At 46.6% G+C, this 17,245-nt stretch overlaps 2 protein-coding genes across 12 annotated transcripts in view; both read right to left on the bottom strand.

The window, feature by feature from the left end:
• The window catches only part of LOC117749363 (histone-lysine N-methyltransferase 2C-like), an 83,420-nt gene extending 80,298 nt beyond the window's left edge, over positions 1 to 3,122 (bottom strand). For all 11 annotated transcript variants that reach the window (XM_034559793.1, XM_034559798.1, XM_034559796.1 and 8 more), the window contains exons 1-2: positions 2,680 to 3,122; positions 364 to 585 (exon numbers count right to left, since the gene is read on the bottom strand). In XM_034559793.1, the coding sequence (XP_034415684.1) occupies positions 364 to 584 (221 nt within the window). In that variant the 5' untranslated portion in view covers position 585; positions 2,680 to 3,122. The remainder of the gene's footprint in view (positions 1 to 363; positions 586 to 2,679) is intronic.
• Positions 3,123 to 5,356: 2,234 nt separating this feature from the next.
• Positions 5,357 to 15,794, bottom strand: xrcc2 (X-ray repair complementing defective repair in Chinese hamster cells 2). The gene is made up of 6 exons (XM_034560351.1): positions 15,699 to 15,794; positions 11,705 to 11,786; positions 11,566 to 11,601; positions 11,321 to 11,470; positions 10,840 to 11,116; positions 5,357 to 5,710 (listed from the first exon to the last, which is right to left on the bottom strand). The coding sequence occupies exons 1-6, from the start codon at positions 15,717 to 15,719 to the stop codon at positions 5,413 to 5,415; spliced, it is 864 nt and encodes a 287-aa protein (XP_034416242.1). The 5' UTR covers positions 15,720 to 15,794; the 3' UTR covers positions 5,357 to 5,412.
• Positions 15,795 to 17,245: the final 1,451 nt, after the last annotated feature.

The following is a 17,245-nucleotide window of genomic DNA, read 5'->3' as shown; positions in this document are numbered from 1 at the left end:
TATTAAATGTGAACCGTGTTCTTGTGGGATGCCTCACCAGGACCACGACGTGGACCTAAAGTCCATTGTTATTGGTGCACCAGGAGGCCACAGAGTAAGTAATTCTTGAAAGGTTAAACAGCAACAAATATGTTTGTCAAATATTTAGTTTGATAAAAACATATTGTGCATTTTAATAAGGTTGAATTTGAGTTTTTAGAAAACGTTTGGATCGCACAAGTCTAACAATCCTACGCTGCCAGCACTGAGAATAGTAAAATAAAATCACAAGTGACTGCACCACAAATGAAAATCTGCCGGTACCTACGTTGACCATAAATCCAGCTTTTAGGAGCACTTTAGAAAGTGGGGATGCAGACTTACTTCTTCCTTGACTTGGAGGGTGGAGTAGTAAGAGATGGAGGTGGTGGAGGAGGTGTGGGGGGCACACCGCTCCCATCTTTCCGAGGTCGCCCACGAGACCGCCTCTCGGGGGCGGGGCTTGTAGCTGCGGCTTTGGCCAGCTGAGCGCTACGTCCAGCCCGAGTGACTGGAGGGACCGGTCCTCTGTCCCGAGGCACCTGAGACTGAGCCTCAGATGGCATTCTGGGTAAAAAATAAAAGGTTCAGATTCAGAATCACGAGTCCTTGACAGAAAGTTCCTGCTCGAGTCCTCAAGTCTGCCCCCGCAGACTGAATAAAATATGGACGTGGTCTCAGTGATGTCCCCCAGAGGCTCCAGCCCGGCCCTAGCTTTAGACTGGCACTAGCTCGGCTCCGGCCCGGCTCTAGCTTTAGACTGGCACTAGCTTGGCTCCGGCCCGGCCCTAGCTTTAGACTGGCACTAGCTCGGCTCTGGCCCGGCTCTAGCTTTAGACTGGCACTAGCTCGGCTCCAGCCCGGCCCTAGCTTTAGACTGGCACTAGCTCGGCTCCGGCCCGGCTCTAGCTTTAGACTGGCACTAGCTCGGCTCCGGCCCGGCTCTAGCTTTAGACTGGCACTAGCTCGGCTCCGGCCCGGCTCTAGCTTTAGACTGGCACTAGCTTGGCTCCGGCCCGGCTCTAGCTTTAGACTGGCACTAGCTTGGCTCCGGCCCGGCCCTAGCTTTAGACTGGCACTAGCTCGGCTCCGGCCCCGCTCTAGCTTTAGACTGGCACTAGCTCGGCTCCGGCCCGGCCCTAGCTTTAGACTGGCACTAGCTCGGCTCCGGCCCGGCCCTAGCTTTAGTCCGGCTTTAGAGCGACTCTTGCTTTAGACCGGCTCTAGCTCGATTCTGGCTTTAGACCGGCTCTAGAGCGACTCTGGCTTTAGACCGGCTCTAGAGCGACTCTGGCTTTAGACCGGCTCTAGAGCGACTCTGGCTTTAGACCGGCTCTAGAGCGACTCTGGCTTTAGACCAGCTGTAGAGCGACTCTGGCTTTAGACCAGCTGTAGAGCGACTCTTGCTTTAGACCGGCTCTTGCTTTAGTCTGGCTCTAGCTCGGCTCTGGCTTTAGACCGGCTCTAGCTCGACTCTGGCTTTAGACCAGCTGTAGAGCGACTCTTGCTTTAGACCGGCTCTTGCTTTAGACCGGCTCTAGAGCGACTCTTGCTTTAGACCGGCTCTAGCTCGACTCTTGCTTTAGACCGGCTCTTGCTTTAGACTGGCTCTAGAGCGACTCTGGCTTTAGACCGGCTCTAGCTCAACTCTGGCTTTAGACCGGCTCTAGAGCGACTCTGGCTTTAGACCAGCTGTAGAGCGACTCTTGCTTTAGACCGGCTCTTGCTTTAGACCGGCTCTAGAGCGACTCTGGCTTTAGACCAGCTGTAGAGCGACTCTGGCTTTAGACCGGCTCTTGCTTTAGACCGGCTCTAGAGCGACTCTTGCTTTAGACCGGCTCTAGCTCGACTCTTGCTTTAGACCGGCTCTAGAGCGACTCTTGCTTTAGACCGGCTCTAGAGCGACTCTTGCTTTAGACCGGCTCTAGAGGGACTCTGGCTTTAGACCGGCTCTAGAGCGACTCTTGCTTTAGACCGGCTCTAGAGCGACTCTTTCCTAAAATAACTTTAGAAATAACTGTAAGAAATGGCGGTGTGATATAAGTACTTGTACTATAACAAAGTATTTATCCAGTGTGGTATTAGTATGTGTACTGAAGAGATCTGAATACTTATACTACTGATGTCTTGTCACAACAGACCCATGGTTTCATAGAATCCTGAAGAGAGAACCCTGATGATAGAAACCTTGACAACGGAACCTTGATGACAGAACCCTGACGAGAGGAACCCCAATAGAAACCCTTATGACAGAACCCTGGCGATATAACCCTAATGACAGAAACCCTGAAGACAGAACCCTGATGACACTAGTTGGTTCTCAAAGGAACATGAAATACAGAAATAAATAGATCAATAGTTATTAAAACGACCAGAACACTTATCATTCATTATGAACCTTTACTCGGGGTTAAATGAAATTATTTATTTCATAAATGCTGAATAGTACCAACAGTTAGCCGCTAGCCGTTAGCTTCCTGTTAGCTTAGCATCAGCTAGCTGCTAGCTGCAGGACCGAGCTGCCCCGCGCGCTCATTCTTCTCCTCCCGAACACGAGACCACTAACCCCCTAACCCAGGTAACCCTACCCCAGGTAAACCCAGGTACCGACAGAGAGGAGGTGAGCGTTAGCTCTAGCAGAGAGGAAGCAGAAGAACCTACTGATTTGATGGTATTCTGTTTTTCCTTTCTATTTAAACCGATCCGTTAGAACCCAGCAGAACTTCTGCTTCAGCACTTCGCCATGAGGATGCGAGGTTCCGGGGAAACATTCCCGAGGGGCGCAGGGGAGAAAAACACGGTTTAGCACTGAACAATTGGCGAAAAATTAAAGTTGAAGCGGTCGCTCCGTCATGGAGGCCATGTTTGGAGCGACCGAAGCACCGCCTGTCAGCGACAGCAGGAGAAGTAGATCCATAAACATCCACTCAGGACCGGAACATTTACCGGGCACAGCTCATTTCTTAAGCCTGGATAGAGGCTACATTCACTGGGAGGTGCAGTCTGTAACGCGTCTGTGTCTCTGGGTCTGTGGCGGACTAGTTTCGGTGTATTGTGGAGTGCAAAAAGTGTCTGACCCCGCGGATGGATCTGTTGGTGGGGTGCTCTGGTGAAGCGGCGTCTGTCATCAGACCTGAAGTCCCGGACTATTTATCCGAGGAGCCGGACTGCAGCCGCGAGGAGCCGGACTGGATCCGCGAGGAGTCGGACTGGATCCGCGAGGAGTCGGACTGGATCCGCGAGGAGCCGGTCTCTATCTGGACAGTGACTGCGTGTGCCTCAAACAGAAACCGAATACAACCTTTAACATCATATTATCCTATTTATTATGAAATATAACATCTACGTAACATTTCAAAAATCAGGCACATCTTGTCTCAAAAAGATGCAGAAAAGCTGGTTCACGCGTTTGTTACTTCCAGACTAGATTACTGCAACTCCTTATTATCAGGCTGCTCTAATAAGTCTCTTAAGTCCCTCCAGTTGATCCAGAATGCTGCAGCTCGTGTACTCACAAAAACTAAGAAAAGAGATCACATGACTCCTGTATTAGCTGCTCTGCACTGGCTCCCTGTAAAATCAAGAATCACATTTAAAATTCTTCTCCTCACCTACAAAGCCTTGATTGGTGATGCACCATCATATCTTAAGGAGCTTGTAGTACCATATTGCCCCACTAGAGAGCTGCTCACTAAATGTGGGGCTACTTGTGGTTCCTAGAGTCCTAAAAAGTAGGATGGGAGCAAGAGCCTTCAGTTATCAAGCTCCTCTTTTATGGAACCAGCTTCCACTTTTAGTTTATGGGCAGACACAGTTTTGCCTCAAGGGCCTGGCCTCATTGGTCAGGCGTCTTTCGCGATGCCTCCTGCCTGGCAGGCCGGCCTTCTGGCTATCCGGGGAGAGGGATCCTCCTCTGTTACTCTCCTTTTTCCCAATGAAAGGGTGTTTTCTGTTTTTTTGGGAGTTCTTCCTGATCTGACGTGAGGTCCTGGGACAGGGATGTTCTATGTGTACAGATTGTAATGCACTCTGAGGCAAATTTGTAATTTGTGATTTTGGGTTATACTAAATAAACTGAATTGAATAGAATCCCCTAAATGACCTAATTGGCCACTATAACCACCAAATGAGCTGCTAGCAACACATAATGAGCCACTAGAATCATCTAATGGGCCACTAGAACCACCTCAACAATTGTGAGAAACACCTAATAGCCACTAAAACCCCCTACCACTAGAACCACCTAATGGGCCACTAGAAACACAGAATGGACCACTAGAAACACCTAATGTGCCACTAGAACCACCTAATGGACCAGTAGAAACACCTAATGTGCCACTAGAAACACCCATTGGACCACTAGATCCACCTTAGTTATTTTGAGAAACACCTAAAGAGCCATTATAACCACCTAATGGGCCACTAGATACACCTGATGGGCCACTAGAAACACCTAATGGGCAAGAACCCAATGGATCCCAGATGTAATAGCGGCAATAGCAGTATTTGCATCACAGCACTTCTAGCTGTGCAGAAAAAAGGCCTGACAAACACAATTACACCTCCTGGATCACTACTTTATTGAAATTTGACAAATGTATTTACACATTAATCCAAATATATGTAACCTAGTGGGAAAGATGTTGTCACCACTAAAGCCACTAGAGGGCACTGTACTTTAGAGGAAGCCAGTAGACGGGTTGGTTGTTTTCCGTTGCTGTATGGGATGAGTGTCTGTAGCCACCGCATGTGCATTTAAGCTAGCACCAAGATAAAACGTAAAGAACTACCTCTACAGTTATTTTTGCACTGTATTTATGCACTGAATGTATGCACTTGAATTATACACAGATTATTTGCACTTTGAGTTAGTTAGGTTTTCAAGTGAGATTCTATGTGCACAGTGTAAATGTACTGGACCATCTTTGTTGAATCTATTCTAAATTGGACATTCCAAATTAATTTAATACTACTCTTAATTCCTTAAGAGTAGTCGAGAAATAAAGATCCCTGAAGATAGTGTTGTGTCTGGTGTCTTATCAAGTTTCACCTGCCTACACATTTTGGTACCAGGAGTGGGGTCTCTAATTTGGAGTGTTTGACTAGGTTTGTAAAGTGCAAAAATAACTGTAGTAGTTCTTTACGTTTTATCTTGGTGCTAGCTTAAATGCACATGCGGTGGCTACAGACACTCATCTCATACAGCAACGGAAAACAACCAACCCGTCTACTGGCTTCCTCTAAAGTACAGTGCCCTCTAGTGGCTTTAGTGGTGACAACATCTTTCCCACTAGGTTACATATAAAAAGAACAAACAAAATCAATAACATCATGGAAACAGAGGGGTTCACTGATGTTTAATGTCATGTGAGCAGGAGCTCAGTCAATGGCAGTTCAGATGAACTTCACTCCTCTATCTGTCACGTAGAAGGAGCTGCTGCTGTAACCCTTTGTCATGGAGCCGGAGGAGGTGCAGTGAACGGTGAAGACTTGCTGTCTCCTCTGCTCCTTGCTGCTTCCTGCTGTGGTGGCCATGTTGTTTGCAGCCTCCTGCCTGGAGCACAGCAGCCGGTGGGTAACCAGCCGCTGCCAGGGCCGACAGAGGTATGGTCGGTCGTAGTCAGAGCAGGAGGATCCATTGTAGCTCCTCCTGATGGCGTGGCAGGTGGCAAAAACAGTGATTCTATAATCCCTAAGAGGAGGAGCGACAGATTAGACGGATTCATCCAAGAAATATGTCAACTATTTACAGGTGTCTACAGTCAACCCAGCAAGCAGAGCATTACTGAGGTGTTGTTTTATCATGTTCCTACAGAACAGCTTTAGTTCTTCAACTGTGAGTGAATCTACTGAAGAGTTTTGGTGCTTGCATGATGTTGATGAAAATGTTGCCCAACACTCCCAATAACCCCCCCCCCCAAATTGCTACATTCTAATAAAATCTTCTGAAAGATCCTAGAAGGGACCCCAACAATCTCAATCACCACTAGAAACACCTAAATAACCTCCAGATCTTCCACATTTACCACTAGAACCACATAAAACACCCATATCACCTCCTCAGTGACCACTAGAAAGCCCTTTAGAAAGGGAATATTTCTAACAATTTTTGTGTTCCATCCATCCATCCATTATCACCCGCTTATCCGGGGTCGGGTCGCGGTGGCAGCAGGTTCAGCAGGCCGACCCAGGCTTCCCTCTCACCCGCAGCACTTTCCAGCTCATTCTGGGGGATCCCGAGGCGTTCCAAGGCCAGCCGGGAGATATAATCCCTCCAGCGTGTCCTCGGTCTTCCCCGGGGCCTCCTACCAGTTGGACGTGCCCGGAAAACCTCTAATGGGAGGCGTCCAGGAGGCATCCTGACTAGATGCCCGAACCACCTCAGCTGACTCCTTTCGACACGAAGGAGCAGCGACTCGACTCCAAGCTCCCCCCTGATGTCCGAGCTCCTTACCCTATCTCTAAGGCTGAGCCCGGCCACCCTACGGAGGAAGCTCATTTCGGCCGCTTGTATCCGAGATCTCGTTCTTTCGGTCACGACCCAGAGTTCGTGACCATAGGTGAGGGTTGGAACGTAGACCGACCAGTAAATGGAGAGCTTTGCCTTCCGGCTCAGCTCCCTCTTCACTAAGACGGACCGGTACAGCGCCTGTTTTACTGCTGCAGCCGCACCGATCCGCCTATCGATCTCTCGCTCCACCTTACCCTCACTCATGAACAAGACCCCGAGATACTTGAACTCCTTCGCTTGGGGTAGGCAGTTTGCCCCCACCTGGAGGGAGCAATCCGCCGGTTTCCGGCAGAGCACCATGGCCTCAGATTTGGAGGTGCTAACTCTCATCCCTGCCGCTTCGCACTCGGCTGCAAAACGCCCCAGTGAATGCTGGAGGTCACGGTCCGAGGAGGCAAACAGGACCACATCATCCGCAAACAGCAGAGAGGCGATCCCGAGACTCCCGAACCGGATCCTCTCCGCCCCCTGGCTGCGTCTAGATATCCTGTCCATGAAGGTCACGAACAGGACCGGTGATAAAGGGCAGCCCTGGCGGAGGCCAACACCCACCGGGAACGTGTCTGACTTACTACCGAGGAGACGAACACAGCTCCTACTGCAGGCGTACAGAGACCGGATGGCCCGTGCCAACGGGTCCGGCACCCCATACTCCCGCAGCACCCCCCACAAAAACCCCTGAGGGACCCGGTCGAAAGCCTTCTCCAGGTCTACAAAGCACATGTAAACTGGTTGGGCAAACTCCCAGGACCCCTCCAGTAATCTTGCGAGGGTAAAGAGCTGGTCCACTGTTCCACGACCGGGACGGAATCCGCACTGTTCGTCCTGAATCTGAGGTTCGACAAGCGGTCGGAGCCTCCTCTCCAGCACCCTGGCATAAGCTTTTCCCGGGAGGCTGAGCAGTGTGATACCACGATAGTTCGAGCACACTCTCCGGTCCCCCTTCTTGAAGATGGGAACCACCACCCCGGTCTGCCAGTCCATGGGCACTGTTCCCGACCCCCATGCGACACTGAAAAGGCGTGTCAACCAAGACAGCCCAACAATGTCCAGCGCTTTCAGCATCTCAGGGCGGATCTCATCCACCCCTGGCGCCTTGCCACCAAGGAGTTTTTTGACTACCTTAGCGACCTCTGCCAGGGATATGGGTGAATCCACCCCAAAGTCTTCCGGCGCTGCCCCCTCTCCGGGGGACATGTTGGCCGGGTTTAGGAGTTCCTCAAAGTGCTCTTTCCACCGCCCAACGATGTCCCCAGTCCGGGTCAGCAGTTCCCCCCCCCTGCTGAGAACAGCCTGGGGTAGACCCTGCTTTCCCTTCCTGAGCCGTCGGATGGTTTGCCAGAACTTCCTTGAGGCCAACCGAAAGTCCTTCTCCATGGCCTCCCCGAACTCCTCCCATGCCCGAGTTTTAGCCTCCGCGACCATCGTCGCTGCAGCCCTTTTGGCCCGCCGGTACCCGTCAGCTGCTTCAGGAGACCCCTGGGCCAGCCAGGCCCGAAAGGCCTCCTTCTTCAGTTTGACGGCTACCCTCACCCCCGGTGTCCACCACCGGGTTCTAGGGTTGCCGCCACGACAGGCACCGATGATTTCCGGCCACAGCCCCGAGCAGCCGCGTCCACAATTTTTGTGTTGGCAAACTGATATTCTGACCTATTTCAGGTTCAAACTGCATGATCTTTTCATTAAATCAATTCTAGAAGTTGAAAATGTTCCTTGATTTACGTTGTGGCTTGTAATTCAGGGGTGATGGTGGGTCCCGCACAGGGTTGCAAAATTCCGTGAATATTCAAAGTTGGAAACTTTCAACGGGAATAAACGCGAATATACAGGAATTAACGGGAATTAACGGGAATAAACAGGAATAAACTGGAAATGTTGTGGTAATTTAACTGTATGTACCTTGTCATAAGCAGACATGCATGCAAACATTTATAATAGAGGACTCCTGTGCTTTAGTCCGTCCCAGATTGATCATCTTGTCGATAGTGCTACAGGCTCACTGAGAATGACACTAGACTCGATGGCCCCACTGAAGAAAAAGACAGTGAGGCAAAGGAGGTTTGTTCCCTGGTAGAACCCTCAGACCCAAAAACTAAAGCAAACATCACCAAAGCTTGAAAGCATATGGTGTTCCACCAATCTGGAAGAATCACGCTTAGTTTGGCGAAATAGTCTTAAAACATATAAGAAGGCCCTTCGTAATGCCAGAGCAGCCTATTACTCATCAGTAATAGAGAAAAATAAGAACAATCCCAGGTTTCTCTTTAGCACTGTAGCCAGGCTGACAGAGAGTCACAGCTCTGTGGAGCCATGTATTCCTATAGACCTCAGCAATAGTAGTAGTAGTAGTAGTAGTAGTAGCTCTGTGGAGCCGTGTATTCCTATAGACCTCACTAGTAATGACTTCATGAACTTCTTCAATGAAGAGATTCTAACTATTAAGAGGCAAAATTGATGATCTCTTGCCATAAACCAGTGCTGATCTGTCCTTAAGTGGAGTGGCCTTTGAAACGGCTGTATACCCTGGTGTATATTTGGATGGCTTTTCTCCCATCAACTTTGACTAATTGTCTTCAACGGTTTCTACTTCTAAACCGTCTACCTGTCTCTTGGACCCCATCCCAACGAGGCTGCTTAAAGACGTGTTGCCTTTAATTGGCACCTCTCTGTTGTATATTGTTAATGTGTCTTTGCTAACAGGCCATGTTACATATCATTTAGCTGACGCTTTTATCCAAAGCGACTTACAATAAGTGCATTAAACCGTGAGTCCAAACTCAGAGCAACAAGTTCTTCAATAAAGTGAAACTACAAAGTGCTATCAGTAGGAGCCATTTAAGTGCTACTAAAGTGCTACCACGGCGCTACCTTCCCTATTCAAGGTATAGTCAAATAAGATGTGTTTGTAGTTTGCGACGGAAGATGTAGAGACTTTCTGCTGTCCTGATGTCAATGGGGAGCTTGTTCCACCATTGAGGAGCCAGCACAGCAAACAGTTGTGACTTTGTTGAGTGTTTAGCTCGTAGTGAAGGAGCTACAAGCCGAACGTAGCGAAGTGAACGAGCTGGGGTGTACGGTTTTACCATGTCCTGGATGTAGACCGGACCCGATCTGGACCCGATCTGTTCGCAGCCCGGTACGCAAGTACCAATGTTTTGAAGCGGATGCGGGCGGCCACCGGTAACCAGTGAAGGTCGCGGAGGAGCGGAGTAGTGTGGGTACATTTCGGGAGGTTGAAGACCAGTCGAGCAGCTGCATTCTGGATAAGCTGTAGCGGTCGAATGGCATTAGCAGGTAGACCTGCCAGGAGGGAGTTACAGTAATGTACCACATTCCTTCAAAGTAGCTGTAATTAAACCTCTCCTCAAGAAGTCTTAGGTGGTCCAGCCTCTAGATATGCTGCTATAGGCTTATAGGCTGCTGGGGGACGTTTTGGGATACACTGAGCACCTCTCTCCTCTTCTCTCTCTCCTTTACGTCTCTTCATTGCACATTACTAACTCTATTTCTTCCCCGGAGTCTTTGTGCCGTCTCGCCTCAAAGGGTCCATTGGATCTGGCTGTGTCTGAAGCTGGTCCTGGGTCCTGGGTCCTGAATCCTTGCCCCTGCTTCCTGCACCCAGCCCCTGGCCTGGACCTGGCCTCCTTCCCAATGGACCTGCCTCCTTTTTTGTGCCTCCTGCCTAAAGGGCCTGGCCTCATTGGTCCGGCATCTTTTGCAATGCCTCCTACCTGGTGAGCCGGCCTCCTGCCTTGGCCCTGCTGATGGCCCCCTGCACACCTCTCCTCTCTTCCTCCTTCTGTTTCATGGATTGTGAAAATCATACCTTCCACACCTTATTCCAAAAATTCTGGCATATTCATATACTGTGTTGTAACTCTGTAATGCTGTTCATCTGGTCACATGCCATCTATTGCTTCTGTCCATCCTTTTTTTTTTTTTAGACTAAACTAAATTGAATTGAATAGTACCACCTAATGGAGCTCTACAACCCTGTAATGAACCACTAGTACCACCTAATACTAGTACCATCTGAAGGAGCTCTAGAACCACCTAATAGACTACTAATAACACATAATACTAGTACCATCTGAAGGAGCTCTAAAACAACCTGATAGACTACTAGTAGCACCTAATACTAGTACCATCTAAAGGAGCTCTATAACCATGTAATGGACCACTAGTACCACCTAATACTAGTACCATCTGAAGGAGCTCTATAACCACCTAATTGACCACTAGTACCATTCTAAAAGAGCTCTAGAACCTCCTCAATTACAACTACAACCATCTAGTTGCTGAATATCTACCTGAGCAGCCGACCCAGCAGCTCTATACACTTGCTGAGTTTCTCTTCCTGTTTGGTGACGCTGGCTCCACCCTCGCATCGGTCCAGCCAATAGAAAGCAGAGATGCTGTCGATGGCGAGGAGTGCGAGTCCAGGCCGGGACGACAGGGAAGTCTCCAGAAAGTGGAGGGTGAGAACGAGCTGGGATGAGGAGGAGCAGTGGACGACCAAGAGCCGAGAAAGACACAAATGCAAGGCCGCCTCATCGGATTCGTCTGAAGACGAGCCGGTAGAACGAGCTGGACAGAGAGAGAGAGAGAGAGACACAGACAGACAGACAGACAGACAGACAGACAGACAGACAGACAGACAAAGCACCGATGATGTTAGATTTCCGGCAAAATGTATTCCCAGTACGACCCTGAAAGAATGTTAAAAAAATGCAGATAACTTTACTCCGTCTTATTTGGTGTGTGTGTGTGTGTGTGTGTGTGTGTCTGTACCCGCATTCAGTCGGCTGTCCAGGATGCTGACCAGTCGTAACATGTCCAGACTGTAGTTGGTGTCCACGAACACAACGTCCACCTCTAGACCGCCACTAGCCACCGGCAACACACAGCGACACAGGAGGTGGTAAAGCAACTCCGTCTTCCCTGAAACACACACACACACACACACACACACACACACGTTACAGGAAGTTCTAACCAGGTTAAAGGCATGAGTATTTCCTATCAGGTGAGCTCACCTGTTCCCTCTGTTCCATACAGCTCCACCACCTCACCTGTCAAACACAAGTGAGCTGATCAGTCAATACTCCTCTGATAATCAATCAATGTGGTTCCTTGATGTCATGTGACCTGTGCTGACAGGAAATGGGCAGTCACCATGGTTGGGTCCTCCATGTTCAGGAAACAGTTGAGGTTCAATGTCCTTCAGACAGCGACGGGCCTCAAGACGAGCAAAAAGCTGCAAAGACACATCACTCTACTGTTTATAGATCGTTACTATCATGTCATACGGTTCATAGACCTTAAAATTATGTATTACTGTTTATAGACCTTACTATCATGTATCACTGGTTATAGACAGTACCAACATGTCTTATGATGCGTTCACACCAAAAGCGTTACTTGCCTGACTATTTGTGGTTTATTCCCGTCATTCCCGCCAGAGAGGGGGCGATGCTTATCTCCGTGGGAAGTTATAACTTCCGCCATCCACCATGGAAGAAATAACCACTATTTCAGCTTTATACTTTTTGTGGAAATCCCACAAACGTCAGAACATCTAACGCCCTGGTGTCTGGGTTCATAACACCACCCGTAGGCACACACAGCTCGGTGACTTTCACTGACTACGTCTGAATGACTGCTGCTTCCAGCGCTACGAGAGGAGCAGCAGCCAGTTAGATTGACCAACACAACGTTGGTGATGACGGGCGGAGCGTCTCAACGCTGATTGGCTTTTGCAACTCAAGCGAATTTTTTGCTTTGCATCATTAGCGCCATTCGCGTCGACTTTGTATTCAATCTACTTGCGCGAAAACTTTGCAACGCTTTTGGTGTGAACGCAGCATTTCTGGTTATAGACCGTAACAATCACGTATTACTGGTTATAGACTGTACCTTCACGTCTCACTGTTGATAGACCGTACCATCACGTATTACTGGTTATAGACTGTGTAGTATATTGACTACTTCCTGTTTGTAATAGTGTTGTTGTGATGACATCACCAAGGTGCACAAGTGACTCGTAGGTAAGAAGACAATAAAGATGGACGCACTGCGCCCGAAGAGTCAATCTGGTATTAAGTGTTTTACTTAGACAACTCACTGTCAGTACACACATAAAATACTACAGACTGTACCATTATGTATTACTGGTTATAGACCGTACCATCTCGTATTACTGGTTATAGACTGTACCATCACGTATTACTGGTTATAGACCGTACCATCACGTATTACTGGTTATAGACTGTACCATCACGTATTACTGTTTACAGACCGTACCAATCATGTATTACTGGTTAAAGACAGTACCAACATGTCTTATTGTTGATAGTAGATAGTATTACTAGACAGTAGTAGAACTAGACAGAAGTAGTACCAGTCAGTACTTGTAGAGTACCTTTGTAACATGACGTGCTGAACTGACTGACTCTAGCAGGTAACTAGTCCTATGTGTACTATGTGTCTAACGGGTACTGACTCCTCTAGCAGGTAGTACTATGTGTACTATGTGACTAACGGGTACTGACTGACTCTAGCAGGTAACTAGTCCTATGTGTACTATGTGTCTAACGGGTACTGACTCCTCTAGTAGGTAGTACTATGTGTACTATGTGTCTAACGGGTACTGACTCCTCTAGCAGGTAGTACTATGTGTACTATGTGACTAACGGGTACTGACTCGTCTAGCAGGTAGTACTATGTGTACTATGTGTCTAACGGGTACTGACTCCTCTAGCAGGTTGTACTATGTGTACTATGTGTCTAACGGGTACTGACTCCTCTAGCAGGTAGTACTATGTGTACATTGTGTCTAACGGGTACTGACTCCTCTAGCAGGTAGTACTATGTGTACAATGTGTCTAACGGGTACTGACTCCTCTAGCAGGTAGTACTATGTGTACATTGTGTCTAACGGGTACTGACTCCTCTAGCAGGTAGTACTATGTGTACAATGTGTCTAACGGGTACTGACTCCTCTAGCAGGTAGCACTATGTGTACATTGTGTCTAACGGGTACTGACTGACTCTAGCAGGTAACTAGTCCTATGTGTACTATGTGTCTAATGGGTACTGACTCCTCTAGCAGGTAGTACTATGTGTACATTGTGTCTAACGGGTACTGACTCCTCTAGCAGGTAACTAGTCCTATGTGTACATTGTGTCTAACGGGTACTGACTCCTCTAGCAGGTAGTACTATGTGTACTATGTGTCTAACAGGTACTGACTCTTCTAGCAGGTAGTACTATGTGTACTATGTGTCTAACAGGTACTGACTGACTCTAGCAGGTAACTAGTCCTATGTGTACTATGTGTCTAATGGGTACTGACTCCTCTAGCAGGTAGTCCTATGTGTACTATGTGTCTAACGGGTACTGACTCCTCTAGCAGGTAGTACTATGTGTACATTGTGTCTAACGGGTACTGACTCCTCTAGCAGGTAGTACTATGTGTACAATGTGTCTAACGGGTACTGACTCCTCTAGCAGGTAGTACTATGTGTACAATGTGTCTAACGGGTACTGACTGACTCTAGCAGGTAACTAGTCCTATGTGTACTATGTGTCTAATGGGTACTGACTCCTCTAGCAGGTAGTACTATGTGTACTATGTGTCTAACGGGTACTGACTCCTCTAGCAGGTAGTACTATGTGTACTATGTGTCTAACGGGTACTGACTCCTCTAGCAGGTAGTACTATGTGTACATTGTGTCTAATGGGTACTGACTCCTCTAGCAGGTAGTACTATGTGTACATTGTATCTAACGGGTACTGAATCCTCTAGCAGGTAGTACTATGTGTACAATGTGTCTAACGGGTACTGACTCCTCTAGCAGGTAGTACTATGTGTACTATGTGTCTAACGGGTACTGACTCCTCTAGCAGGTAGTACTATGTGTACATTGTGTCTAACGGGTACTGACTCCTCTAGCAGGTAGTCCTATGTGTACAATGTGTCTAACGGGTACTGACTCCTCTAGCAGGTACTATGTGTACATTGTGTCTAACGGGTGTCTAACGGGTACTGACTCCTCTAGCAGGTAGTACTATGTGTACATTGTGTCTAATGGGTACTGACTCCTCTAGCAGGTAGTACTATGTGTACTATGTGACTAACGGGTACTGACTCCTCTAGTAGGTTGTACTGTGTGTACATTGTGTCTAACGGGTACTGACTCCTCTAGTAGGTTGTACTATGTGTACATTGTGTCTAACGGGTACTGACTCCTCTAGTAGGTTGTACTATGTGTACATTGTGTCTAACGGGTACTGACTCCTCTAGCAGGTTGTACTATGTGTACATTGTGTCTAACGGGTACTGACTCCTCTAGTAGGTTGTACTGTGTGTACATTGTGTCTAACGGGTACTGACTCCTCTAGTAGGTTGTACTATGTGTACATTGTGTCTAACGGGTACTGACTCCTCTAGTAGGTTGTACTGTGTGTACATTGTGTCTAACGGGTACTGACTCCTCTAGTAGGTTGTACTGTGTGTACATTGTGTCTAACGGGTACTGACTCCTCTAGTAGGTTGTACTGTGTGTACATTGTGTCTAACGGGTACTGACTCCTCTAGTAGGTTGTACTGTGTGTACATTGTGTCTAACGGGTACTGACTCCTCTAGTAGGTTGTACTATGTGTACATTGTGTCTAACGGGTACTGACTCCTCTAGTAGGTTGTACTATGTGTACATTGTGTCTAACGGGTACTGACTCCTCTAGCAGGTAGTACTATGTGTACTATGTGTCTAACGTGTACTATGTGTCTAACGGGTACTGACTCCTCTAGTAGGTTGTACTATGTGTACATTGTGTCTAACGGGTACTGACTCCTCTAGTAGGTTGTACTGTGTGTACATTGTGTCTAACGGGTACTGACTCCTCTAGTAGGTTGTACTGTGTGTACATTGTGTCTAACGGGTACTGACTCCTCTAGCAGGTAGTACTATGTGTACTATGTGTCTAACGGGTACTATGTGTCTAACGTGTTCTATGTGAATATGTGTAACGTGTGTTCTGTATCAGTCTTGTGAACGCGCTACTGATTTTTAAGCTGCAGACATGATATCTATATACATATACACATAAAACACAGAGCGCTACATGAAGTACGTGAACGTAAAGTTATGAGTTTACTTTCTGACCTGAGCGCCACTTTCAGTCATTTCCGCACGAGCCGAATCTCCACTTCCGTTTGAGCTGACTTCCTGTTTATGTTTGTACCGTAATGGCGCGCGCACGTGACGGTAACGTGCGTGCGCAGCCACACGTTACGGTAACGTGCGTGCGCAGCCACACAGTACAACACGGTGGTGAGATGAACCCTTTAGAACAGGAATATTCAACTAATGTTCAACAAATGTCCGGAACATCAAGTAATGTCTAACTTGATATGATTTAGTCTCATATGTATTGAAGTAGCCGAGCAGTTCTTTTAACATCTGTGAGTAAACAACTGACTGTCAAATCAAATCAATAAATAATATCTCAACAATATTTATTAGCAGTATTACAATTTAACTGGATGAATTATAAATACTCAAATAATGAAAAAATGTTATTCTCTCATTTGAATTACAATAAGGGCTGGATTTCAAAATGGAAGAAATTACAGAAAGGTTTTGAAAAATGTTTATCTTAAAATAAAGTACTTCATTTTACAAAAGTATATTTAACGTAATCGTCTTTGCACTGTAGCTTTAAATTCAGTTCATTCAGGTGTCTAGTGATGTCAACCAAAAAAGGCTTATTTATAGACCTTACCATCATGTCTTACTGTTTATAGACCTTACCATCATGTCTTATTGTTTATAGACCTTATCATCATGTCTTACTGTTTATAGACCTTACCATCATGTCTTATTGTTTATAGACCTTACCATCATGTCTTATTGTTTATAGACCTTACCATCATGTCTTATTGTTTATAGACCTTACCATCATGTCTTATTGTTTATAGACCTTACCATCAGGTCTTATTGTTTATAGACCTTACCATCATGTCTTATTGTTTATAGACCTTACCATCATGTCTTATTGTTTATAGACCTTACCATCATGTCTTACTGTTTATAGACCTTACCATCATGTCTTATTGTTTATAGACCTTACCATCATGTCTTATTGTTTATAGACCTTACCATCATGTCTTATTGTTTATAGACCTTACCATCATGTCTTATTGTTTATAGACCTTACCATCATGTCTTATTGTTTATAGACCTTACCATCATGTCTTATTGTTTATAGACCTTACCATCATGTCTTACTGTTTATAGACCTTACCATCATGTCTTATTGTTTATAGACCTTACCATCATGTATTACTGTTTATAGACCTTACCATCATGTCTTATTGTTTATAGACCTTACCATCATGTCTTATTGTTTATAGACCTTACCATCATGTCTTATTGTTTATAGACCTTACCATCATGTCTTATTGTTTATAGACCTTACCATCATGCCTTATTGTTTATAGACCTTACCATCATGTCTTATTGTTTATAGACCTTACCATCATGTCTTATTGTTTATAGACCTTACCATCATGCCTTATTGTTTATAGACCTTACCATCATGTCTTATTGTTTATAGACCTTACCATCATGTCTTATTGTTTATAGACCTTACCATCATGTCTTATTATTTATAGACCTTACCATCATGCCTTATTGTTTATAGACCTTAC

This window comes from Cyclopterus lumpus, chromosome 20 (assembly GCF_009769545.1).
Source record: "Cyclopterus lumpus isolate fCycLum1 chromosome 20, fCycLum1.pri, whole genome shotgun sequence".
Classification (NCBI taxonomy): domain Eukaryota; kingdom Metazoa; phylum Chordata; class Actinopteri; order Perciformes; family Cyclopteridae; genus Cyclopterus; species Cyclopterus lumpus.
Note: the sequence above shows the minus strand (reverse complement) of the source record. Positions and strands in the feature narration are given on the sequence as shown.

What these genes read in the sequence shown, in the direction of transcription:
- xrcc2 (XM_034560351.1), bottom strand. Translation starts at nt 15,719, where the DNA reads ATGACTGAAAGTGGCGCTCAG. An exon ending in GTATGGAACAGAGGGAACAG is followed by an intron (nt 11,471 to 11,565) that starts GTGAGCTCACCT and finishes TGTGTGTTTCAG; the next exon opens with GGAAGACGGAGTTGCTTTAC. An exon ending in CTGCTGGGTCGGCTGCTCAG is followed by an intron (nt 5,711 to 10,839) that starts GTAGATATTCAG and finishes TCCTCCTCTTAG; the next exon opens with GGATTATAGAATCACTGTTT.